Here is a 26,377-nt window from a genome sequence, read left to right on the forward strand (position 1 = left end):
GAACGAATTATATTGGGAATCAAGACTGTTAGATAAGAAGAGAAACACATGGATTAGGCAGCAAACTCAAGTAAAGGACATTTTTATCAAAAACTAAAGAACTAAAATGGTCTTGGGCAGGACACATAGCTCGAAGACATGATGACAGATGGACTAAGAAAATAACAGAATGATACCCAAGAGGAGCTAGAAGAAAACCTGGAAGACAAAGGCGGAGATGGATAGATGAAATTCATGAGTTTTTGGGTAGTAAATGGATGGCCAGTGCTCAAAACAGAAGGAACTGGAAAGTTGCTGGAGAGGCCTTCATCCTGCAGTGGATTGAAAATGGCTGATGATGATGATGAAACCAACAACTTCTAAAACAGCAGATGGATGTTTGTTCCTACATTCAACCACCCACTGGCTAAAGTGAGTGGTTGAATGTAGAAAACCACCCGCTAAAGTTTGCCTTTAGCCACCCACTGGCTAAAGGCAAACTTCCGCACATCTATCCTACAACTGTCTTTCCTCAATTTGAATTTATGTCCTCTCAGGCGATTATTCTGAGCAAGAGGAAGAATCCCATCAGCATTGAGCATGCTCAAACCATTCAAAGCCTTATACATCTCAATGAGATCAACTCGCGGGTGCCTAGTCTCCAGACACTGTAGTTTGCAAAACTTTTAGCCTTTCTCCATAAGAGCAACCCTTGGTTCCATTCACTAATCTTGTTGCCCTTCTCTGTACTCGTTCCAGCAGCTCTACATCCTTATTAAAATCAGGCCTCCAGACCAGTATACAGTACTCAAGGTGTGGCCTGACCATTGTCTTATACAAGGGGATAATCACCTCCTTATCCTTGCTAGAAAAATTCCTGTATATCACTGACAAGACACAATGAGCTACTCTAGTAGACTGTGTGCACTGCTTAGAAAACTTCATATCTGACTGCAAAATTACTCCCAGGTCCTTTTCATTCTCTACCCCTGTCAGTGTAGTACCACACAGTCGATATCTTATTCTGGAGTTCCTGCTTCCCATATGCAGTACTTTACATTTCTCAATGGTAAACTTCTGTTCCCAACTCTCAGCCCATCTGCTCAACTTTTCTAGATCCTGCTGCAGTAATGTACTGTTGTGTCATTAACAACCCTGCCGAGCTTTGTATCATCTGCAAACTTAGATATTAAGCCTGATAGACCATCATCAATATCATTAATAAATACGGAAAACAAAAATGGACCCAACAATGAACCCTGAGGGAACCTACTAATAACATTAGTTCATGAAGAGCAGTGACCATTCATTACCATTCTCTGTCTTCCCCCACTGAACCATCCCTTTATCCATAGCAGAAATTTGCTTCTAATGCCACACTGCTCTAATTTGTGCAGCAGTCTTCCATGTGAAACAGTATCAAAAGCCATTCTAAGATCTAAATATATGATATCAAAATTATTCTTTGCATCCAGTTCCTTTGTGACCACATCATAGTATCCAATCAAATTGGTCAGACAAGACTTCCCCTTAACAAACCCATGCTGTGTCCAAGCTATAACTGAAGTCTTGTCTAGATAATCCTGCAATGCTTCTTTAACCAGTGCCTCCAGTAATTTCTCTGGAACAGACATTAAACTAACATGTCTGTAATTGCTTGTGTCACCATTTGATCCTCTTTTGTGAACTAGGATCACATTTCCAATCCATAGGTACCTCTGCTGAGTCCAAGGAAGTTCTCATAATTATGGCTAAGGGTTTGCTTACTTCCTTTGCTGCTTTCTTTAATATAACTGGATAGATCCCATCCACCCCAGGTGCCTTTCTTATGTTTATCTTCAACAATTTCTCCTCCACTTTGCTCTCAGTTATTACAAAATCATCTAGCTCCCTGACAGAGTTTAATTCACTACTGGCATTCCCCTCCCTCAATAACTCATCATGTGTGAATGTAGATGCAAAATACTCTTTTAGGTTGTTAGCTACCTGAGCAGGATTATCAACAGTTGAACCATCGATATTAAGTGGACCAATCTGATTCACTCCTTCCTTCTAGAGTTTACATAAGTGAAAAAATCTCTGCTGTTTTTCTTTGCATCCTTTGCCAAATATTGTTGGTTATAGACCAGCTTATATCTATCATAGGCTTCCATGTCACCTGTTAATTTATATGTATCCCATGCATTTTTCTTCTCTGCCACATAGCTCATTAGTACATCTGATATCCATTTAGGCCTAAACCTTGAACAATATTTCTTAGATGGTATGAAAAGCGTTTTAGCTTCCAAGATTAATTATTTGAATACTTCCCATATTGAATTTTTTGTTGGTAACATCATCAGCAAGTCCCACCGTATAGAATTTAAATACTGTCTAAGACCACTGTAGTCACCTTTATGAATGAATGCAAATACCCTTCCCTTTACCCCTGATGGTAGTTACCTCTATGAGTAAATCCCACTTCAGCACATTGTGATCACTACCACGTTGTGGTTCCTTTATCTGCAGATTGTTAATGCATGAAGAATCACTACTGATAATCAGATCAAGAGTATTACTCCCTCTCGTTGTCTTCCGAATATGCTGCTGCAGAAAACACTCATCCAATAAATCCACATAAGCCTTGCTAGTGTTTGAGTAACCAACCCACAAATTCCAGTCAATATCTGGGAAATTAAAATTCTCCATTACCAATTTGATTTACTGGCCCACTCTATTTCTCTGTACAGTTGTTTATTATACTCATCGGAGACGTTAGGCTTATAACACATTCCTACTCTGAATTTTGCTTTACCAGTGCCTATGTCACACCAAACTGACTCGACACTGCTCTGTCCACCCATGTCTTGGATTTTGGATTTTGTGGATTTGATTTTGTGTTTCTTAACTAACGGCATAACCCCTCCTCCCTTCCTATCCCTTATGTACACATTGTACTCCCCAAATTTCATTTCTGCATTCCTTATATCTGTGTGACACCATGTCTCTGATATCCCAACAATATCTGCTTTTGATATTTTGACCATCTCAAATTCATAAAATTTATTTACCAAACTCCTAGCATTGTTGTACACGCAAGTATACATGCACCTGTTCCTATTCTTAGCTACCCTAACACAGTCCATGTATTTACTTGTTCTGCAATGACTCTCAGCCATCCCTGAAATCCCATGCACCTTGTTTTCTAGGCTTCTGCTCATTCCAATAGAAGCAGTGCAAGAATGATTTTCACCTCCGCCAGCGGCTACTGTTAATCTATTAATCCATGTATCCCCCCGCTAAGCTAGTAGTTTTCCAACCCACCTAATACTGCCTCAATAGTATCAGCAAATATTCTTGCACCCTTTCTATTTAAGTATCCCATCCCCGTAGAAGCAGCCTCTCCTGTTAAAAAGCACAGATCAGGCTGAGAAAAATTCTACCCCTTGAGACCTGCACAATATCTTCATGGCTGAATTTATTGACAAGGTTCTCATCATATGCTCCCTTCTATTGTGTCTGGGGCAGAATTGCAGACAATTTCAAATTCAACCCTAATTCATGGCTTTTTTTCAACAGTGACCTGCAATTGTTAAGTAATTCTGCCAGTCTCCTACTCTTAATATCATTAGTGCCAACGTGTACAACAATATAACCTTTTGTGCCCTTAAAAGATGATATCTGCTCTACAATGTCATCAACCTTTGCCCCTAGCAGACATACCCTGGTCCTGTTCCACCTATCCTTTTTGCACAATATATTCCCTGTTTCCCTGACAATGGAGTCACCGACAACAACTAGTTCCTGTGGGACCAGCACATTCTGCCTTGGGAGTTTCCGCAGTGTTGCATGATGTTCGAGTGCAAGCTCTGGCATTGATGTGGGCAGCTGAGAGCTTGATGGGCCCTCAATTTAAATCCTTCAAGGGCATCTACCCTGTCCTTTAAGCTCTCACATAGGCCAATAATAACGCTGAGTTGGTGCCTGATTTCCTCACACTCCTTACATCACACACACACACTCCCCTTGGCAATATCATGTCCCGTTCCTGATTGCTTCACAAACATCAAATAAGCAGTACATTTCAAAAGGCTGTGATTCAGAGGACAACCATTTCCCTCAGTTCTCCCCTGAGCCATAGCACTCCCATTAGCTTGAGCCTTTTGCTTTGCTGCTCTGGTCTGAGTCTATTTCGATTCAATTTCAATACACACACACACACACACACACACACACACACACACACACACACACACACTATTTTTACTATTTCTATTACTTCTATTTTCTATTACTATTACATAGACGTTGGACATAGGAGTATTCTATTACTTCTATGTCCAACTCTTCGCTAGCTATCTATGGAAAATCACTGATTCTAAAAGCTCTATGAATATTACTGTCTTCGTTACGATCTAAGTGACAAGTTAACTTTACAGAATTTACTATTTTTTAGTATTTCTACTATTTTCTCTTATTTATTTTAATATATATTTCTCATTTTTAATATATATTTTGATTACTTTTTATCTCTCTATTTAATTTTGGATTATATATTGAGTATTATCTCGAAGTTATGAATATATGAATTTCGTATCTCCCATCAAGTTATATGTATCAATTTATCAATTTATAATATTATGTTTGTAAAATCTAAGTCATTATATGTATTTAGTCATTATATTACTCGGGTTTGTAATTGCGTAGAAAACCACAGTCGATTTCTGTCGGCTTTGTAATTGCGTAGAAAACCACAGACGATTTCTGTCGGCTTTGTATTGATAGTAGCATTCTAATCTACCGCGATTGTTTTCATATCAATACAACAAATACTGGTAGTTTCTACGTAACTTGTAGCAGTGTAACCAGTATCAGCAGAGTATTGTAAATCATAAATTATAGCACTACTTACACGATTTAATAATTTAACTTGTCACTTAATTGTAACGTAAGACAGTAATATTCGTAGAGCTTTTAGAAGCGGTGATTTGGCATAGATAGCTAGCGAAGAGTCCGAACCACATGGGTGGCAATAGGCAGTTTTTTTTTTTTGTTTTTTTTTTTTTAATGAAAACTCCAAACACGAGAGCTATCAGAACCTATAGTACTTGGTACCATGCTTGGGTTGGAGGTTGAGAAAACGAAAGAAGATATTTGTTGACATTAGACTTGAACTTCAGTAGACTGTAATTTTCAGGAAATACGTATGAAGGAAGGTTGTCCCAGAAAACAGCAGTTGAATGAATAAATGAGGAAGATGAAAAGTTGGTTCTGTGAGTTTGAAGTTGGACAGTAAATGGATGTTGGCTGGTGGCAGCACGTGTTCGGACGGTTTTGAAAGAGAGAGTGGGAATAATAGAAGCCAATTCAGAAGAACAGTGCCCATGGAAGTATCTGGCATGCAGCAGAAACAGTACATCTATGAGACAGCGAGTGGAGAGACTTTAGAGAGGAGTCATTAATTAACCTAACTGCCCTCTTCTGAATAGAATCTAGAAGCCTGAAAGAGGTTTTGGGGACACTACCCCAGATGTGGGAACAATATTCCATGGTAGGACGGATTTGTGATTTGTACAGAGCGAAAGCTGCTGGAAGAAAAGTAACGCTGAGAGAGAAAGAGAAAACCAAATTTTTTAGATGCAGAGGAAGCTTAGATTTTAAAAACTGTTAATAGATCTGATGTACTCTTATTGCATATTTAGTTTTCTTTCATTTCTGGGCAAACCATTAATAATATTCAAAAAATAAGGTCATATCATTTAGAATCAGCATACTCAAACTCACAAAGAAACATGTACAAATGCAGATAAACAGAACCTTTTTGAAAATGCATTACAGTAGAACCTGGATAAGAAATTCCTGCATAAGAAGTTTCCCCCGCATTAGGTTTGGTTTCTTAATTCCCAATTTCAAATCTATATATTGTAATGTATTATTTTCCCACATAAGAAGTATGCCAAGTAAAAAGCATTCCCACATAAAAAGTATGTGATAAAGAATACAGAGTGTATGATTATAATCACGTTTTCCTATTTAATATATTTTTTAAACATAGAAATTCTAAAAAGCTTTTAGAGCTGAAAGCCTCAGACTATGGAGAATTCACACATTGAACAAGTTTGTGCACAGCATCATTTTAAGTTTGTTTTTTTTTTATGAAAACCCCGAACACGAGAGGTATTAGAACCTATAGTACTTAGTACCGTGCATGGGTTGAAGGTTGAGAAGACGAAAGAAGATATTTGTTGACATTAGACTTGAACTTCTGTAGACTGTAATTTTCAGGAAGTACGTATGAAGGAAGGTTGTTCCAGAAAACGGCAGTTGAATGAATAAACGAGGAAGATAGAAAGTTCGTTCTGTGAGTTTGAAATTGGACAGAATATGGATGTTGGCTGGTGGCAGCACATGTCCGGACTATTTTGAAAGAGAGAAAGCGGGAATTATAGAAGCCAATTCAGAAGACGATGTTTATAAGACAGCAAGTGGAGAGACTCTGTTAGAGAGGAGTCATTAATTAACCTAACTGCCTTCTTCTGAATAGAATCTAGAAGCCTGAGAGAGGTTTAGGGGGCACCGCCCCAGATGTGGGAACACTATTCCATGGTAGGGCAGATTTGCGATTTGTACAGAGTGAACAGCTGTTTGGAAGAAAAGTAACACTGAGAGCAAAAGAGAAATTCAAGTTTTTTAGATGCAGAGGAAGCAATATTTGTAATGTGCTTATGCCAAAAGAGATTAGAAGTCAGGGTAATCCCCAAAAGAGATATATCATTTTGTCTAGAAATCGGAGTGTCACCAAAGATAAGCATAGCAGCAGAACATTTTTTTTTGGCTGATGCTGCATAAGCTTGCTTTCTTGCATCAAATGCCTCTACTAATGCTAATGCTAATGCTAACAATCCTTTTTGCGAGATATAAGACAAGACTGAGTTTTAGAAAGATTGAAAACAACTAAGTTGTCTTTGCCCCACTGGAGAATTACCCGGAGATCGGCATTTAAGGAAATGGTAGCGGATATTCGAGAAGTTGAAGCTGATTGAGCAGGGCAAGGTTTCTCAAAATGGAAAGTGGAATGCAATGTGTTATCATCATAAATACTATGGATAGGATTTACAGTCAATGGAAGCAGGTTATTAATATACAAGAGGAAAAGGGTGGGGGAAAGAACTGAATCTTGGGGGACACCAGCATTAGTGGAGAAGTTAAGAGGACAGAGAGCCAGCTACCATCACCCTCAGTGAGCGATAAGAGAGAAAACTGGATAACCAATTACAAAAAAACAGTTGTCAAACCATAAAATGGAAGCTTGTTTAGAAGACCTTTAGGCCAAACACCATCGAAAGTGTTTGAAATGCCAAGAGCAACTGCTTGTGTTTCACCGTACTTTTCCACTGAATTTGTCCATAAATGGGTAACATAAGCCAGAATATCACCAGTGGATCGACACTGACGGAATCCACACTGGTGATCGTTGATCAGACGGAAGGTTTCCAGGTAGTTTAAGAGTTGGCAGTTAATTGATGTCTCCATTACTTTAGAAAGAGTAGAAGTAATTGCAATAGGATGATAATTGGATGGGAGGGATTTGTCACCCTTTTTAGGAACTGGCTGGATATGAGCAAATTTCCAAGCAGAAGGTAAAACACCTTTGGAATAAGAAAGTGAAAAAATGCAGCAAAGAACAGGAGTAAGTTCAGGAGCACAGGTTTTGAGAACAAGTGGAGAAATATCATCAGGATCTGGAGCTTTCTTAGCATAAAGATTTGTCAAAATGCTTCTGACTTCCTTTTCACGGTAGACCACAGGAGGCATTGAATGGAGCATGTTGGGAATGGTGGGAGGTGTTTTACCAAGATCAATAATAAGAGTTGATAGAAAAATGGGATGCTACCAGGTCAGTTTTATCCTTGGCTGAAGTGAAAACAGAACCATCTGGTTTTCACAGAGGTGTGAGCAGAAATGGGCAAAAGTTGCAGCCAATAGCTTTGGCAAGAGACCAGAATGCTCGGCTACCATTAGGGCAAGAAGCAAGTTTTTTACTCTCAGCTTGTTCAAAATATAGTTTGGACTGATTAATAACTGCTTTACAATTATTGCAAGCTTTGGTGTAGGCAGAAAATGAACTGAAGAATTTGAAACAAGCCAATTACGATATGCACCGTTCTTCTCTTGAACAGCCTTAGCACATTTATTGGAAAACCAAGGTTTAGATAAAGGATGAGATTTCAGAGTGGAGTGTGGAATAAAGGATTCCATTCCTACAAGAATAATTTCACTGACACAATTTGAACAAACATTGACATCAGAAGGTTTGAAACAGTAGTCCGACCAAGGAAAAGAAGAAAAGAAATATTGCAGGTTATTCCTATTTTGCATTCTTGTAATGCCAAACCATACGAGGTTGGGAATAACCATGAGATAAAGTCTCCACTGGAGAAGACAATCACCAAGTTGTGATCTGAGGTGCCTAAAGGACCACTGACTTCGACCGTGTACTTAGAAAGGTTGTTTGTGTGAAGAGATCAAGCGTGTTGGCTGTATGGTTAGGATTGTTCGGTATTCTTGTAGGTAAATGAACAATCTGTGCAAGGTCATTAGTAGTTGCAAAAGCCTCAGCATCTCGACAAGCTGGGTTGGTGCGACTAGAAACCGGAAGCCAGCTGGAGCTTATGAACATTAAAATCACCAAGGAAAATTACCTCACTATTAGGAAAGTTGGACTGGAGAAAGTCAAGTTGCAAAGAGAGGAAGTCAAAGAGCTCCAAGTGATTAGTGGAGTTAGCAGAACGGTAGAGACAATGAGGTAGAGAAATTTTAGCAGAAGCCTGAAGCATGAGCAGAAGCCTGAAAAACAAGATGCATGGTATTTCAGAGACTGCTGGGAGCCATTGTGGTACAAGTAAACACATGGGTTGTGTTAGGGTAGCTAAGAATAGAAACAGGTGCAGGTATACTTGCGTGTACACCAATGCTAGGAGTTTAGTAAATAAATTTGATGAATTTGAGGTATTGCTCAAAACATCGAAGGCAGATATTGTTGGGATATCAGAGACGTGGTGTCACACAGATATAAGGGATGCGGAACTGCAATTTGGGGAGTACAACGTCTACAGAAAGGATAGACAGGATAGGAAGGGGGGAGGTGTTATGCTATTAGTTAAGAAACACATAAAAACCAAGGAAGTGAAGCCAGTCGACATCGCTGGACAGTGCAGTGTGGAGTCAGTTTGGTGTGACATAAACATTGGGAGATCAAAATTGAGAGTAGGAGTGTGCTATAGGCCTAATGACTCTGATGAGTATAATAAGGAACTGTACAGGGAAATAGAGTGGGCCAGTAAATCAGAGTGTCTTATAATGGGAGATTTTAATTTCCCAGATATTGACTGGAATTTGGGGGCTGGATACTCACACACTAGCAGGGCTTTTGTGGATTTATTGGATGATTGTTTTCTACATCAGCATGTTCGGGAGGCAACTAGAGGGAGTAATACTCTTGATTTGATTATCAGCAGTGATTCTTCATGCATTAAGAATCTGCAGATAAATGAACCACTAGGTGGCAGTGATCACAGTGTGCTGAAGTGGGATTTACTCAGAGGTAACTACCATTAGGGGTAAAGGGAAGGGTTATTGCTTCCGTAAAGGCGACTACGATGGACTGAGACACTATTTAAATTCTATACAGTGGGACCAACTGATGATGTTACCAACAGCAAATTCAAAATGGGAAGCATTCAAAGAACTTATCTTGGAAGCTACTAGGCTTTACATACCAACTAAGAAATATTGTTCAAGGTTTAGGCCAAAATGGATGTCAGATGAACTAATGAGGCATATGGCAGAGAAGAAAAATGCATGGGATACTTACAAATTAACACATGACACAGAAGCCTATGATAGATACAAGTTGATATGCAACCAAGTTACAAAGGAGGTTAGGCAGGCCAAGGCAGATTACGAGAAATCCTTGGCAAGGGATGCAAAGAAAAACAGCAAAGAGTTCTTTACTTATGTAAACTCTAGAAGGAAAGGGATGAATCAGATTGGTCCACTTGATATTGATGGGTCAAGTGTTGATGATCCTGCTCAGGTGGCTAACAAACTAAATGAATATTTTGCATCGACATTCACACATGAGGAGTTATTCAGCGAGGGGAATGCCAGAGGTGTATTCAACTCTAGCAGTAAGTTACAGAATCTTGAAATAACTGGGAGTAAAGTGGAGGAGAAACTGTTGAAGATAAACACAAGAAAGGCACCCGGGGTGGATGGGATCTATCCAGTTATATTAAAGGAGGCAGCAAAGGAAGTAAGCAAACCCTTAGCCATAATTATGAGAGCTTCCTTGGACTCAGGGGAGGTACCCATAGACTGGAAATGTGCAAATGTGACCCCAATTCACAAAGGAGGATCAAAGGCTGACACAAGTAATTATAGACCTGTGAGCTTAACTTCTGTTCCAGGAAAATTAATGGAGGCACTGGTTAAAGACGCACTGCAGGATCATTTAGACAAGACTTCAGTTATAGCTCAGACACAGCATGGTTTTGTTAAGGGGAAGTCTTGCCTGACCAACTTGATTGGATACTATGATGCAGTCACAAAAGAACTGGATGCAGGGAATAACTTTGATATTATATACTTGGATCTTAGAAAGGCTTTTGATACTGTTGCACATGGAAGACTGCTACACAAATTGGAGCAGTGTGACATTGGAGGCAAATTGCTGCTATGGATAAAGGGGTGGTTGAGGGGGAGAAGACAGAGAGTGGTAATCAATGGACACTGCTCATCGTGGACTGATGTTATTAGTGGAGTCCCTCAGGGCTCAGTGTTGGGTCCATTATTGTTTTCTGTATTTATTAATGATATTGATGATGGTATATCGGGATTAATGTCCAAGTTTGCAGACGATACAAAGGTTGGCAGGGTTGTCAAGGACACTACTGACACTATGCTGCTGCAACAGGATCTGGAAAGGTTGAGCAGATGGGCTGAGAGGTGGCAAATGAAGTTTAACATTGACAAATGTAAAGTACTACACATGGGAAACAGCAACCCCAGAGCAACGTATCAACTCTGTGGTACAACACTGACAGTGGTAGAGAATGAAAGGGACTTGGGGGTGGTTGTGCAGGCAGATATGAAGTTCTCTGAGCAGTGCAGACGGGCTGCAAGAGTAGCTCATGGAGTATTGTCAATGATATACAGGAATTTTTCCAGCAGGGATAAGGAGGTGATTATTCCATTGTATAAGGCGATGGTCAGGCCACACCTAGAGTACTGTATACAGGTCTGGAGGCCTCATTTCAAGAAGGATGTAGAGCTGCTGGAACGAGTACAGAGAAGGGCAACAAGATTAGTGAATGGAACAAAGGGGTGCTCTTACGAAGAAAGGCTTAAGTTTTGCAAATTACAGTGTCTGGAGACTAGGCACCAGCGAGGTGATCTGATAGAGGTGTATAAAGCCTTGAATGGTTTAAGCATGCTCAATGCTGATGGGATTCTTCCTCTAGCTCAGAATAATCACCTGAGAGGGCATAAATTCAAATTGAGGAAAGACAGATGTAGGATAGACGTGCGGAAATTTGTCTTTAGCCAGCCGGTGGTTGGTTGGTGGAACAGACTTCCATCCCTTGTGGTGGAAGCTGATAGCCTAAATAAGTTTAAGGCTCAGCTGGACAGGTATTTTGAACGAACAGAGGGGTGAAGTGGAAGTGGGTTTTTTTTTTTTTTTTGGCTGATGCTGCATAAGCTTGCTTTCTTGCATCAAATGCCTCTACTAATGCTAATTACCTCACTGTTAGGAAAGTTGGACTGGAGAAAGTCAAGTTGCAAAGAGAGGAAGTCAAAGAGCTCCAAGTGATTAGTGGAGTTAGCAGAACGGTAGAGACAATGAGGTAGAGAAATTTTAAGCCAGAGAAGATCAAAAAGAGATTCCAAATTACCAAGTCTCTGACAGGGAATATTGGAACAGACATATGCACAAGTACCACCTTTGAGGTGAAAGGAATTATACAGTGAATAATTTGGGCAAATGAGATGAGCAGTAGTTGAATCAACCGATAACTGAGATTCTGTCAGAAAAAGTACAGGTGGCTTGGCAGACTGCAAGTGAAAATGGACATCGTTGAGATTAGAATTGAGACCACATATATTTGTGAAATGAACTAGGAAGTTCGTAGTAAATCACCGAAGTAGGTGAAATGGAATCATTTTTGTTTTATCTTATATTATTGTAAATGCCTTCACAATGAGTTGCCCTGATACTGCACTACCTCAAATAAGTAATGCTTCACCAATGGAGAAGACTAATGTTACTTATTAGTCTTCTCCACAGATACCACCACAGGCACCTCCATAGCCAGGTGGGCAGGAGCGGCAGTGCGTAGCACACTCTTCTTGATTAGACCGAGGTTCGAGCCCATGACCACCAAATACGGAGGATGCAGAAAGGTCAGGGAATGACCACCGCATGTCCCTGGAGCAATATGGCCTTAGTTGCTAATGCTTTTTCAAAAAAAAAAAAAAAAAAAAAAAAAAAGATACCACCACCCAGATTCAAGTCTTGTTGGACTTGAAACAGTGCCACCTTTATTAACTTTATGTCACACACCACCTAGCATCTCTTATATTGTGGAGTTATACTTCATTGGGTTCTCGCTTATTGTATCAGCTATTGTACCAACCTACCCACTGACAAGAGGGCAACATGCCTTGAAACAGTGCCGTCTGGGTGGTGGTATCCACCAAGAATAAGTAACATTAGTCTTCCCCTTTGGCAACGAATTACTTATTTGAGGTAGACCAATATTAGGCCAACTCGTGAAGACATTCATAACATGAGATATAACAACAGCAATGGCATTTCACCAACTTCAATAATTTACTACAAACTAAAATGATGCTATGCACTAACCTGTTCGATATAGAATCCTTCATTTTTATATTAAAACAAATAAATAATATAAACATTTTGATATAACAGAAGTGACACATTGCAAATGTTTTCATCAATATCCATAACTGGATAGTGTCAACCATATAAAGCACAGTGAAGCATCTGCCATTCTCTTTTTGAAGAGTATTTAAGAGTTTTAGATTTAAAGATGGCAAGAAAGAATAGAAAAATTCTTTTATTTGTCAATAACTGCCCTGCTCATCCAAAAAACAACGAGCCCTTAATGTCCACGCGGAGTTTTCCCTGGGGATTCCAAATTAGTTTCGCAACCAATGAATCAGGGAGTGATCAACATTTTAGGGTTGCATTTTTGTAAGTACCCTGTACATAAATTGCTTACCCTTGTATGGAAAAACTGAAAAGTTCAAATTTTTTTTCTTAAATGTAATGCATTATTTAGCAGCATCATGGTATACAGTGAGTCCTACTATCATAATTAAGTCCTTTGAGAAGGCTGGGTTCTATAATGATATAGAAGAAAATGTTGATAGTGTTGAAAGTGATGAAGAACATGAAGGGATTCCCTTTTGATGAATGGCATTTCCCACAGAGTAATTCGGGGTTTACAGTATATGTTTATGCTTGTCTAACGTATTTGGTAATGAATTTAATGAACAGAATGTTAAGCAATTAGAAATTCGCCAGTTTAAAAATGTTTCCCATAGAGAGAGTAAAATATCTATAAGTTTTGAAATAGTACTTAAAAATATCTTTAACTTATGTATGTGTATTTTTTAATTTTTATTTCTGTAGTTAATATTTCATACCCTTAGGTCAATTTCCCTTCTAGGGAGTTTCCCCTCATAAGAAATTCTAAACCTCCACTCCCTTGGAAAACTTCTTAATAGGGTTCTACTGTACATAGTGTAAAGTAGAATTTTACACAGAAATAAATCTAAAATTCTGATTCCAACTATTATCTATTTTCCAACTACTACCAACATGCAACAGTGAAATGCAACATAGGAATTACCCAATTTCCATATTTGGATGTTGTTCCAATACAATGTGATAACATTATGTACATGAATATAAATAATCAAAGCTTCATTACCATTTCACAAAACCCACCTTTTTAAAGTAATCATTAGTTTGATAAAAGCAGTGCTTTTTTTGTAAAAAAAATAGGTGCCAGTACTCATTCTTTGCTATCGGGAAAAATTGAAAATTAAAAGGATATGAAAAGTACTCTAATTCCACCCCCCCCCACAGTTTTATACAGAAAATATCTTAACAATAGACATATTTAGTTAAAATATTTTAAGCTTATTTGAATAACATGTGAAAAAATTTACGGAATATCATGAATTTCGTAGTGTAGCATCCAAATGTCACACGTCACTGTTAATAAAGGTGCCGGTATGCCGTACCGTTGCGTACCGTCACAAAAAATGCACTGGATAAAAGAAATTTAAAGTCTAGCTTGCTATAAATTTATTTATGTACAATACAGGGAGGGTGTCTCAAAAATCATGAAACATAGGAGAAAATAATGAAATGTTTATAATTGTTGTTTTTCCATATTGCAAGTTTATTTTGATAGGATGAGGGAAAACTAACAATGGAAGAAAGAGTTCCATAATATTTATGTTCAGAGAGGTACAAGGACCACCCAGAATGATTGCAGAGAAATTTAAATAGCTACACCTGGAGATGCCCTTCAGTCACAACCATCAAGAGATCAGTTGATCATTTAAAAGAAATAGAACTGTCCATGTAACTGTCACTGTAACAGTAAAGTGCTACTAATGAAGAAAATGCAACATTTATGTGGCACAAATTGTTGGTGGTTGTTTTGGGTTTTAACAGCACATCAGAAATGAACCATAATGCACCAACTGCTTGGAAAAATTGAAATGAGTCCAAAGAAGTTCATAAATAATTTGTCACAACAATGGTTCAATGATCAGTAATGTCCATTACATTCTAAATAATTAGCTATAACAAATTCCATCCATAAAGGAGTCACCTTTTCCAAGAGCCTCAGGTAATGGCATTGATCAGGGCACAATTTTGCAATAAAGGTTTCTGCAAGATAAATATTGTTCAATATTTTTTAAATGAGGCTTAGTTTTATCTCAATCAACAGATATAACTTGAGATACTTGACTAAAACAGCCAATAGGCACTGACACAAAGTATACTTCTGTGACCTATAAGTAATAGTGTGGGGAGGGATATGTGACACATAGTGAGTGAACCCCTACTTGTTCAACAATACTGTGACAAGCAAAACATATCTGACTTGTTTTGAGAATTCTCCATTGACTATTTTTTATGATATTGCATTATTGAATCACATGACTATGCTCTTTCAGAAAGATGTGCACTGGCACACTCCACATTTAGTAAGTGGAGTGACTCACAAATGACTCCCAAATGACTGACTGATTTTGATTTTATTGGCACAAAAACAACTACGGTTATACTGCACCCCTCCCAAATGAAAAGTTCCTGATAAATGTATTGGAAGAACAACTGAATGGATACCTCAATTGTCAGATCTGAAACCACTTGATTTTTCCCTCAGAGAAATCTGAAATCTGTTGTATATCAAGTATTATCCAAGAATGATTGCAGTACTTCAGTAGAAAATCATAGCCGAACGTGAAGATCCATAAAAACATGCTACTGATGGTTTTTCCAGGAAGTGCTTAGAAGTTAATGACAGAATATTTGAAAATATCTGCAATATAGCATGATAAATTATTTTCTGAACATGAACTTAACTGATATGTAAACATTATTTGTCAAGAAATTAATTTCATCTACAGTGCATAACTTGTGGGGCATCATGCATAACTGCTAGCTAATTAAAAAAGTGAAGATAACAAAAATATTTCTTACAGAACACTGAATACAGGCACCAACTCGCTCCCGGCATACTGAACATACCAAGGCCCATCTGCTTGCCTAGTAAAATAAACAGTATCAATTTAGGTATATTCAATCTTTCTATTCGAAAATCTATATCTTATGATAAATATGCTATAAGGTGCAGATATAAAACTACCCAATATATTATTGGGTAGTTTTATAGAATAACCAAAATATGAAAAATGTTTTGCCATGGCAGTTCAGCCATCTTTCTGTGTGCATTAGAAACATTCATGCATGAAATGAATTAGTCCACTGGTAATTACTGGTGTTTAAAAGTTGTGTTCATTTTTACTTTGTGTTGCAAAAATAAATTGCTTTTTTATAATTAATTGATGTAAAATTTCAAATGAAATTACAAAAATCTAAGCGAATTGACCATTCGCAGTTAGCATTAGTAGAGGCATATGATGCAAGAAAGCAAGCTGATGCTATCTTGCAAGATAGCATCAGCCAAAAAAAAAAAAAAAACACCCTTCCCATTTCACTTGAAATGTTTGTATAATTCTGCCTTGAACTTATTTAAGTTGTCGACCTCCACTACGACATGGAAGTTTGTTCCAGCAATCAACCACTCGCTGGGTAAAGGCAAATTTCCAAGAATGATTGCATCTATTCTACAACTGTCTTTCCTCAATTTAAATTTATGTTCCCTCAGAAATTGAGGAAAGACTGTTGCAATCTGAGCAAGAGGAAGAATACCATCAGAACTGAGCTTGCTCAAACCATTCAAGGCTGTATACACCTCAATCAGATCACCTTGAAGGTGCCTAGTCTCCAGATGCTGTAATTCGCAGAACTTAAGCCTTTCTTGGTAACAACAACCCTTTGTTCCAATCACCAATCTCTGTGCTCATTCCAGCAGCTCTACATCGTTCCTAAAATGAGGCCTACAGACAGTACTCAAGGTGTAGCCTGACCACTGCCTTATACAAGGGAATAATCACCTCCTTATCCCTGCTAGAAAAATTCCTGTATTTCATTGACAAGACACCATGAGCTACTCTTGCAGCCTGTCTGCACTCAGAAAACTTCATATCTGACTGCACAATTACCCCCAGGTCTTTTTCATTCTCCACTTCCCTGAGTGTAGTACCACACAGGTACATCACTCTGGGGTTAATGCTACTCATATGCAGTATTTTACATTTGTCAATATTAAACTTCGGTTGCCCAATTCTCAGCCCATCTGCTCAACTTTTCTAGATCCTGTTGTAGTAGTGTACTGTCATTAATGTCATTAACAACCCTGCCAACCATCAAATAGTCTGCAAACTTTGACAATAACCCTGATATACCTTCATCACTAATAAATGCAGAAAATAACAATGGTCTCTCTCTCTCTCTCTCTCTGCGCCTCCGTAGCCAGGTGGGAAGGAGCAGCAGTGCGTAGCACACGCTTCTTGATTAGACCCGGGTTCGAGCCCGTCACCACCAAATACGGAAAGGTCAGGGAATGACCACCGCATATTCCCGGAACAATATGGCCTTAGTTGCTAATGTTCCTAAAAAAACCAAATAACATAACTCTCTCTCTCTCTCTCTCTCTCTCTCTCTCCCCCTCTCTCTCTCTCTCTGAGTTCCTTTGTGACCATATCATAGATCCAATCAAATTGGTCAGACAAGGCTTCCCCTTAACATACCCATATTAGTTTACAGTAAATTATCAATACAAACAATAATCATATTTAGTAGTCACAGGCTTGAACCCTGGTTCACTCAAAGAGCTTGGTTTGGTTTCGTTTGGATTTTATTGGTGCATTAGCAACTAAGGCTATAATGCGCCAAGACCAGGTACTCAAAGAGCACATGCTACTGAACTCTCACTCCTGACCAATCGGCTACATCACATGTACCAACTTAAATACCATCAAATGCTGACAAGTTTAGAATGGACTCCATCTGAAATCCATTTTTTGGATGGACACACATCTAAGTACATCATATCTTTCATCCCTAATAAACAATCCTTTTGTCCTAGGAGAGAAAAACTAGATAGCAAAAGAAATTTTCTGACTACTTCTGGCTTCTCCTGTGACCTCTGCCTTGCCTTCCTAATGATGCCATTGCTGATAATGCAGGGCAGTGTGGGATTTGCCTCCTCTTTAATCTCCACTGAACTATGCTCTTTCCCCCCTTTCCTTTCTCTCTACCCCTCCCCCTTTGCTGTGCTAGAGGCAGGACTTTTCTGGTGGTACCCAGGATTGTGTTTCCTGGGTTCGGACTGCTGGCATCTATGCCAGCAGTCCGAACAATGCAATGCAAGTTGTTTTTTTTTTTTTTTTTTTTTTTGAATAAAAAATTTCTGAGTTACCGAGAGAGAGAGAGAGAGAGAGAGAGAGAGAGAGAGAGAGAGAGAGAGAGAGAGAGAGGAGGGAGAGAGAGAGAGAGAGAGAGAGAGAGAGAGAGAGAGAGAGAGAGAGAGAGAGAGAGAGAGAAATGATGATATCCAGCTCAGGACCCTGGGTGTGCCAAGCTCATACCAGATGTGAGCCCTTGGGGTTATTCCACAGTTGGGGCCCACATCCTAGTGATGGGCAGTAAAAAGGCTTACCTGGTCATTAACCAGGTAAGCCTTTAACCAGGTGGCAAAGTGGCCAGAAATCACCAGACAGCAGTGTACAGACAAAATTTCTCACATTTCTGGTCATTTAGAGTTTTGTATCATCAAGGTGGTGGCCAAAAATAACCAGACAGGATGCTGTACAAACATAAAATATCTCACATTTCTAGTCATTTACAGAGTTTTTATCATCAAGGTGCAGAATATGGCCAAAAATAACCAGACAGCACGCTGTACAAAAATAAAATTACTCACATTTCTGATCATTTACAGTTTTGTATCATCAAGGTGTACCACAGAAAAGTTAAACTAAGGTACAGAGGCTGCCCTAGATAAGCTACTATACATGTCTGCATGAGTGTATTATGATCTGCAGGTAGGAAGGGTGATTATCAACAAAACTGATAATCACCTGTCCTATTATCCTATTTCATGCTGCATTAGCATAGGCATATGATGCAAGAAAGCAAGCTTATACAACATCAAATAAAAGGGGGGGGAACTCATTTCACCCATCCACTCACTCCAAATGCTTGTCTAGTTCTGCCTTGAATCTATTAAAGCTATCAACTTCTACAATGACAGATGGAAATTTGTTCCAACAATCAACCACCCACTGGCTAAAGGCAAACTTCCACATATCTATTCTACAACAGTCTTTCCTCGGTTTGAATTTATGCCCTCTCAGGCGATTATTCTGAGCAATAGGAAGAATCCCATCAGCATTGAGGCCTTATATACCTCAATCAGATCACCTCGCAGGTGCCTAGTCTCCAGATACTGTAATTTGCAAAATTTAGCCTTTCTTCATAAGAGCAACCTTTTGTTCCGTTCACTAATCTTGTTGCTCTTCTCTGTACTCGTTCCAACAGCTCTACATCCTTCTTAAAATGAGGTCTCCAGACCTGTATACAGCACTCAAGGTGTGGCCTGACCATTGCCTTAAACAAAGGGATAATCACCTCCTTATCCCTCCTAGAAAAGTTCCTGTATATCATTGACAAGACACAATGAGCTACTCTTGCAGACCGTGTGCACTGCTCAGAAAACTTCATAGCTGACTGCAAAATTTCCCCAGGTACTTTTCGTTCTCTACCACTGTCAGTGTAGTACCACATGGTTGTTCGTTACTCTGGGGTTACTGCTTCACATATGCAGTATTTTACATTTGTCAATAGGAAACTTCAGTTGCCACTTCTCAGCCCATCTGCTCAACTTTTCTGGATCCTGTTGCAGTAGCGTACTGTAATTAGTATCATTAACAACTCTGCCAACCTTTGTATCATCTGCAAACTTAGACATTAAGACTGATATACTATCATCAATATCATTAATAAATAGAGAAGACAAAAATGGACCCAACATCGAACGCTGGGGGACTCCACTAATAACAATAGTCCACTAAGAGCAGTGTCCATTGATTACCACTCTTTGTCTTTTTCCACTCAATCATCCATGTATCCATACCAACATCACACTACTCCAATTTGTGCAGCAGTCTTCCATGTGCAACAGTATTAAAAGCCATTCTAAGATCTAAATATATGATATCAAAATTATTCTTTGCATCCAGTTCCTTTGTGACCACATCATGGTATCCAATCAAATTGGTCAGACAAGACTTCAACTTAACAAACCGATGTTGTGCCTGAGCTATAAATGAAGTCTTGTCTAGATTATCGTGCTTCTTTAACCAGCGCCTCCATTAATTTCACTGGAACAGAAGTTAAACTAAAAGGTCTGTAATTACTTGTGTCACCCTTTGATCCTCCTTTGTGAATTGGGATCACAATTGCACATCTCCAGTCCATGGGGACCTCCCCCGAGTCATAATCATAAGCTCTCATAATTATGACTAATAGTTTGTTTACTTCCTTTGCTGCCTCCTTTAATATAACTGGATAGATCCTATCCACCCCAGGTGCCTTTCTTATGTTTATCTTCAACAATTTCTCCTCCACTTTTCTCTCAGTTATTACAAAATCATTTATCTCCCTGTCAGAGATTAATAAGTCTCTGTTCACCACTTCTGTACAGAATTCCTCATGCGTTAATGTAGATGCAAAATACTCATTTAGTTGGTTAGCTAGCTACCTGAGCAGGATCATCAACCGTAGAACCATCGATTTCAAGTGGACCAATCTGATTCATCCACTTCCTTCTAGATTTTACATAAGTAAAGAACTCTTTGCTGTTTTTCTTTGCATCATTTGCCAAAGATTTCCTATAATCTGCATTTGCCTGCCTAACCTCCTTTGTGACTTGGTCACAGACCAGCTTATAGCTATCATAGGCTTCCGTATTATCTGTTACTTTATATGTATCTCATGTATTTTTCTTCTCTGCCACATCTCATTAGTTCATCTGACATCCATTTAGGCCTAAATCTTGAACAGTATTTCTTAGTTGGTATCAAAAGCCTAGTAGCCTCCAAGATTAAGTCCCTGAAGGCTTCCCATTTAGAAATCACTGTCGGTAACATCATCAGTTAATCCCACTGTACAGAATTTAAAAACTGTCTTAGACTACTATGGTCACCTTTTCAAAAGCAAAAACCCTTCCCTTCACCCCTGATGGTAGTTACCTCTTTGAGTAAATCCCACTTCATCACACTGTGATCATTGCCACCCAGTGGTTCCTTTATCTGCAGATTTTTAATGCATGAAGAATCATTACTGATAATCAGATCAAGAGTATTACTCCGTCTCGTTGCCTCCCGAACATGCTGCGGTAGAAAATAATGATCCAATAAATCCACAAAAGCCTTGCTAGTGTTGAGTGACTAACCTACAAATTTCAGTCAATATCTGGGAAATTAAAATCCTCCATTACACAATTTGATTTACTGGCCCACTCTATTTCTCTGTACAGTTGTTTATTATATTCATCAGAGTCATTAGGCCTATAACACACTCCTACTCTCAATTTTGCTTTCCCAGTGCGTATGTCACACCAAACTCTCGACACTGCTCTGTCCACGCATGTCGACTGGCTGTACTTCCTTGGATTTTATGTATTTCTTAACTAATAGCATAACCCCTCCTCCTTTCCTATACTTCCTGTACAAATTGTACTCACCAAATTCCCCAACAATACTGCCTTTGATGGTTTGACCAACACCTCAAATTCATCAAATTTATTTATTATACTTCTCGCATCGGTGTACATGCAAGTACACATGCATCTTCCTATTCTTAGGTACCCTAACACAGCCCATGTATTTACTTGTTCTGCAATGACTCCCAGCAGTCCCTGCATCGTGTTTTCCAGGCTGCTGCTGATTCCAACAAAAGCAGTGCAAGAATCACTTTCACGTCTGCCAGCAGCTACTTTTAACATATTAGTCCACATATCCCCCAAGCTATCAGTTTTCCAACCCACCTAATACTACCTCAACAGCACCAGCAAATATTCTTCCACCCTTTCTATTTAAGTGTATCCCATCCCTGTAGAAGCAGTTACTCATGTTAACAATCACAGACCATGCTGGGAAAAATTCTACCACTTGAGCCTTGCACAATATCTTCATGGCCAAATTGATTGATGAATGCTCTTATCATATACTCCCTCATATTATGTCTGGGCAGAATTACAAACACTTTTAAATTCAACACTAATTCACAGCTTTTTTTTTCAACAGTGACCTGTACTTGTTAAGTAATTCTGCCGGTCTCCTACTCTTAATATCATTAGTGCCAACGTGTACAACAATATCACCTTTTGTGCCTTGAAAAGATAATATCTGCTCTACAACGTCATCAACCTTTGCCCATGGCATACATACCCTGGTCCTGTTCCACCTATCCTTTTTGCACAATATATTCCTCGTTTTCCTGACAATAGAGCCACCGACAACTAGTTCCTGTGGGACCAGCGCATTCTGCCTTGGGGATTGTCGCTGTGTTACGTGATGTTCAAGTGCAAGCTCTGGCGTTTATGTGGGCAGCTCGTATCTTGATGGGCCCCTCAATTTAAATCCGCCAAGGGCATGTACCCTGTCCTTCAAGCTGTCATATGGGCCCAGAACAATGCTGAGTTGGCACCCGATTTCCTCACAATCCTTACATTATGCACACACAAAGACATTCCTCTTGGCAACATCATGTCCCATTCTTGATTGCTCTACAAATATCAAATAAGCAGTACATTTCAAAAGGCTGTGATTCAGAGGACCCCCCCCCCCCACCTCAGTTCTTCCCTGAGCCACAGCACTCCTATTAGCTTGAGCCCTTTGCTTTGCTGCTCTGAATCATGATTATGATTCAATTTCAATTTAAACTAAAAACTTTAGAACTACTTGGGCTGGTTTGCAGATATGGTATGAAAAAATGGTAATTAAAAGTTTAATGATTCAAATATAAAAATATTTTTTTTTATTTCTTATAAAAAAAAAAAATTATTATTCACTCAGGTATGAAAATTACCCTGCAGTGTAAACAGTAGGGTAGAAAAGCACATAGTTCCCTCTCTATGATTTATAGGGCCTTTACAAGTAGGGAGAAGGATGCCATTGTACATCTGTGTAAGACGGCAAGAACACGATATTCCAAATGTAGTAAAAAAGAAAAGAACCAGGGTACACAAATATAAAATATTAGGAAGTAACAATAAGCTGGATCTTACGAAGACAAAACAATATTTATAAAATAATAAGAGAAGTTTACCTCAATATAGTACGTAGAACACTTCCACTTCCGAAGTGTTCTACGTACTATATTGAGGTAAACTTCTCTTATTATTTTATAAATATTGATATCAAAGTAGAATGTATTGAGCATTACAACTCTGGTTCATATTATCGAAGACAAAACAATGCAAATGAATTTGGTGAACTTAAAAGCCATGAGGTGTATAAGGCTTATAAGGGGTCAGTAAAATGTATAAATGAGATATATTCTCACTGATAGGAGAGGAAAAAACCATGGGGTACCAATACAAAATTTCAAAGTAACAGCAATTTGGATCAGAGTTTACCTCAGGTGGTCACTGCAGATAACTGGAAAAATTGCCCACAAAGGTGACAGAGTTTGGTGAACCTCAAATCAGAACTGGTTGGCAACAGAAAAGTATGAGTTTTCTGGAAATTAATTTTGTACACGCACCACACATGTAGAAAAAGTCCACTGCCTTGCATCATTTAGTTATTCTAATACTTAAGTAACCTGCTTAAATTAGGAGAATAAATAATTCAGAATCACTACTGAACAAAATTTAACATTTAATTTCTATAATTTCTGACAAATCAATAAGACACAATACTTACTGGAATCTGGGATATTTTTGTAATTGGTTCCATTTTTTCAGCACAACCAATGCTGACTTCGGGAATCCAGAGGGAACAACTAACATGGGCCCATTTCTGACCACTCCTATTAAATGAAAAGTAGCAATAGATTAATTAATGTGGAACAAAAATTTGGTAATTTTTAAAATTTTTTTAATTTATTATCATTACTGTTATGTTTTTGATATGGATTCATATTCTAGTCCTGAATATGAGTCATGAACAGTCTTCAATCGTTAACAACTATTTTTCATACTATTTTTTTTTAACTATTTTTATAAAATTAATATTCATTCTCTGCTTAAGTTCCTACAGAGTTCTCATCTTACAAACATACTCATGAGTGTTCATGTAATTAGTTGTGGTTTCCTATTCCATTAACAAATTCTCTGCACAAATCTGGCATCAAAACAAATGGCAGTTTTTGTGCCTTTGTGTCCCTTCAACTGTAGTCAATAAATGAGTGCTGTAAAAGGAGAGGCACATGATGTGAACAACTGCTCAATAGCAGCACACTGAGTGAACCATGGGCTATTTGCTGTTGTTGTTATTTAGTTTTTAGGAGCATTAGCAACTAAGGCCATATTGCTCCAGGAATATGAGGTGGTCATTCCCTGACCTTTCTGCATCCTCCATATTTGGTGGTCATGGGCTCGAACCCCGGTCTAATCAAGAAGCGTGTGCTATGCACACGTGCTCCTGCCCACCTGGCTATGGAGGCACCGAGCTGTTTGCATTACAGCTGGAATACTGCTTGGTATCAATCACACAGTTGGTATCAGTCTAGAAAGTAAAAAAAACTGTAAACTTGGTTCACAGTTTCATATGTTCTTTGCTTATGTTGAAGTTATTTTATCTACTTGAACTTACGTTATCTTTATTTCCTACAAGAAAAAAGGGTAAAATTTTTTTGAAGATTATGCTCACTGAATTTGAATTCAATAGTTTGTGAAAAACAAAACATCCTTGGTGTGTGCTTACTGATAACATTTTTTGTAAAAAGTATTATCCTGTAAAATATTACCCTAAAGGGTTGTTATAATGTATCCATAGCCTGGAACATCAAGACTGCAAGATAACATTGAATCAGTTCTTTATAATATGTCATCTGATACTGAAATAGAATTCTATTCAAATGATGCTGATTCTGAATCTCATTTGAATGCATCTATTGATATTAGAATGCAAACACATTAGCAGAGTAGCATTAGCATATGATGCTAATGCTACTCTTAAACACATTAGCATTAGTAGCAGTAGCATATGATGCAAGAAAGCAAGCTTATGCAGCATCAACCAAAAAAAACAACACTTCCACTTCACCCCTCCATTCGTTCGAAATACCTGTCCAGCTGAACCTTAAATTTATTTAGGCTATCAACTTCCACAACCAGGGATGGAAGCCTGTTCCACCAATCAACTACCCGCTGGCTAAAGGCAAATTTCCGCACTTCTATCCTACATCTGTCTTTCCTCAATTTGAATTTATGCCCTCTCAGATGATTATTCTGAGCAAGAGGAAGAATCCCATCAGCATTGAGCATGCTCAAACCATTCAACACTTTATACACTTCTATCAGATCACCTCACCAGTGCCTAGTCTCCAGACACTATAATTTGCAAAACTTAAGCCTTTCTTCTTAAGAGCAACCCTTTGTTCCATTCACTAATCTTGTTGCCCTTCTCTGTACTCGTTCCAGCAGCTCTACATCCTTCTTGAAATGAGGCGTCCAGACCTGTATACAGTACTCAAGGTGAGGCCTGACCATTGCCTTATACAAGGGAATAATCACATCCTTATCCCTGCTAGAAAAATTCCTGTATATCATTGACAAGACACCATGAGCTACTCTTGCAGCCCGTCTGCACTGCTCAGAGAACTTCATATCTGCCTGCACAATTATCCCCAAGTCCTTTTCATTCTCTACCACTGTCAGTGTAGTACCACAGAGTTGATACGTTGCTCTGGGGTTGCTGTTTCCCATATGAAGTACTTTACATTGGTCAATGTTAAACTTCATTTGCCACCTCTCAGCCCATCTGCTCAGCCTTTCCGGATCCTGTTGCAGCAGCATAGTGTCAGTAGTGTCCTTAACAACCCTACCAACCTTTGTATTGTCTGCAAACTTGGACATTAAGCCTGATATACCATCCTCAATATCATTTATAAATACAGAAAACAACAACGGACCCAATACTGAACCCTGAGGGACTCCACTAATAACATTAGTCCACGATGAGCAGTGTCCATTGATTACCACTCTCTGTCTTCTTCCCCTCAACCATCCCTTTATCTATAGCAGCAATTTGCCTCCAATGCCACACTGCTCCAATTTGTGCAGCAGTCTTCCATGTGCAACAGTATCAAAAGCCTTTCTAAGATCCAAGTATATAATATCAAAGTTATTCCCTGCATCCAGTTCTTTTGTGACTGCATCATAGTATCCAATCAAATTGGTCAGGCAAGACTTCCCCTTAACAAACCATGCTGTGTCCCAGCTATAACTGAAGTCTTGTCTAGATGATCCTGCAGTGCTTCTTTAACCAATGCCTCCATTAATTTTCCTGGAACAGAAGTTACACTCACAGGTCTATAATTACTTGTGTCAGCTTTTGATCCTCCTTTGTGAATTGGGGTCACATTTGCACATCTCCAGTCTATGGGTACCTCCCCTGAGTCCAAGGAAGCTCTCATAATTATGGCTAAGGGTTTGCTTACTTCCCTTGC

General features: G+C 38.8%; 1 protein-coding gene across 1 annotated transcript in view; it reads right to left on the reverse strand.

Moving 5' to 3' along the window:
- The window catches only part of LOC150089156 (PHD finger protein rhinoceros-like), a 327,976-nt gene that overhangs the window by 85,915 nt on the left and 215,684 nt on the right, over nucleotides 1-26,377 (reverse strand). Inside the window, exons 16-17 of the mRNA XM_090389568.1 lie at nucleotides 23,629-23,734; nucleotides 15,773-15,838 (exon numbers count right to left, since the gene is read on the reverse strand). Of these exons, the coding sequence (XP_090245694.1) occupies nucleotides 15,773-15,838; nucleotides 23,629-23,734 (172 nt within the window). The remainder of the gene's footprint in view (nucleotides 1-15,772; nucleotides 15,839-23,628; nucleotides 23,735-26,377) is intronic.

Source organism: Mastigoproctus giganteus, chromosome 2, assembly GCF_048544385.1.
Source record: "Mastigoproctus giganteus isolate SK-2022 chromosome 2, ASM4854438v1, whole genome shotgun sequence".
In the NCBI taxonomy this organism is placed as follows: Eukaryota; Metazoa; Arthropoda; class Arachnida; order Uropygi; family Thelyphonidae; genus Mastigoproctus; species Mastigoproctus giganteus.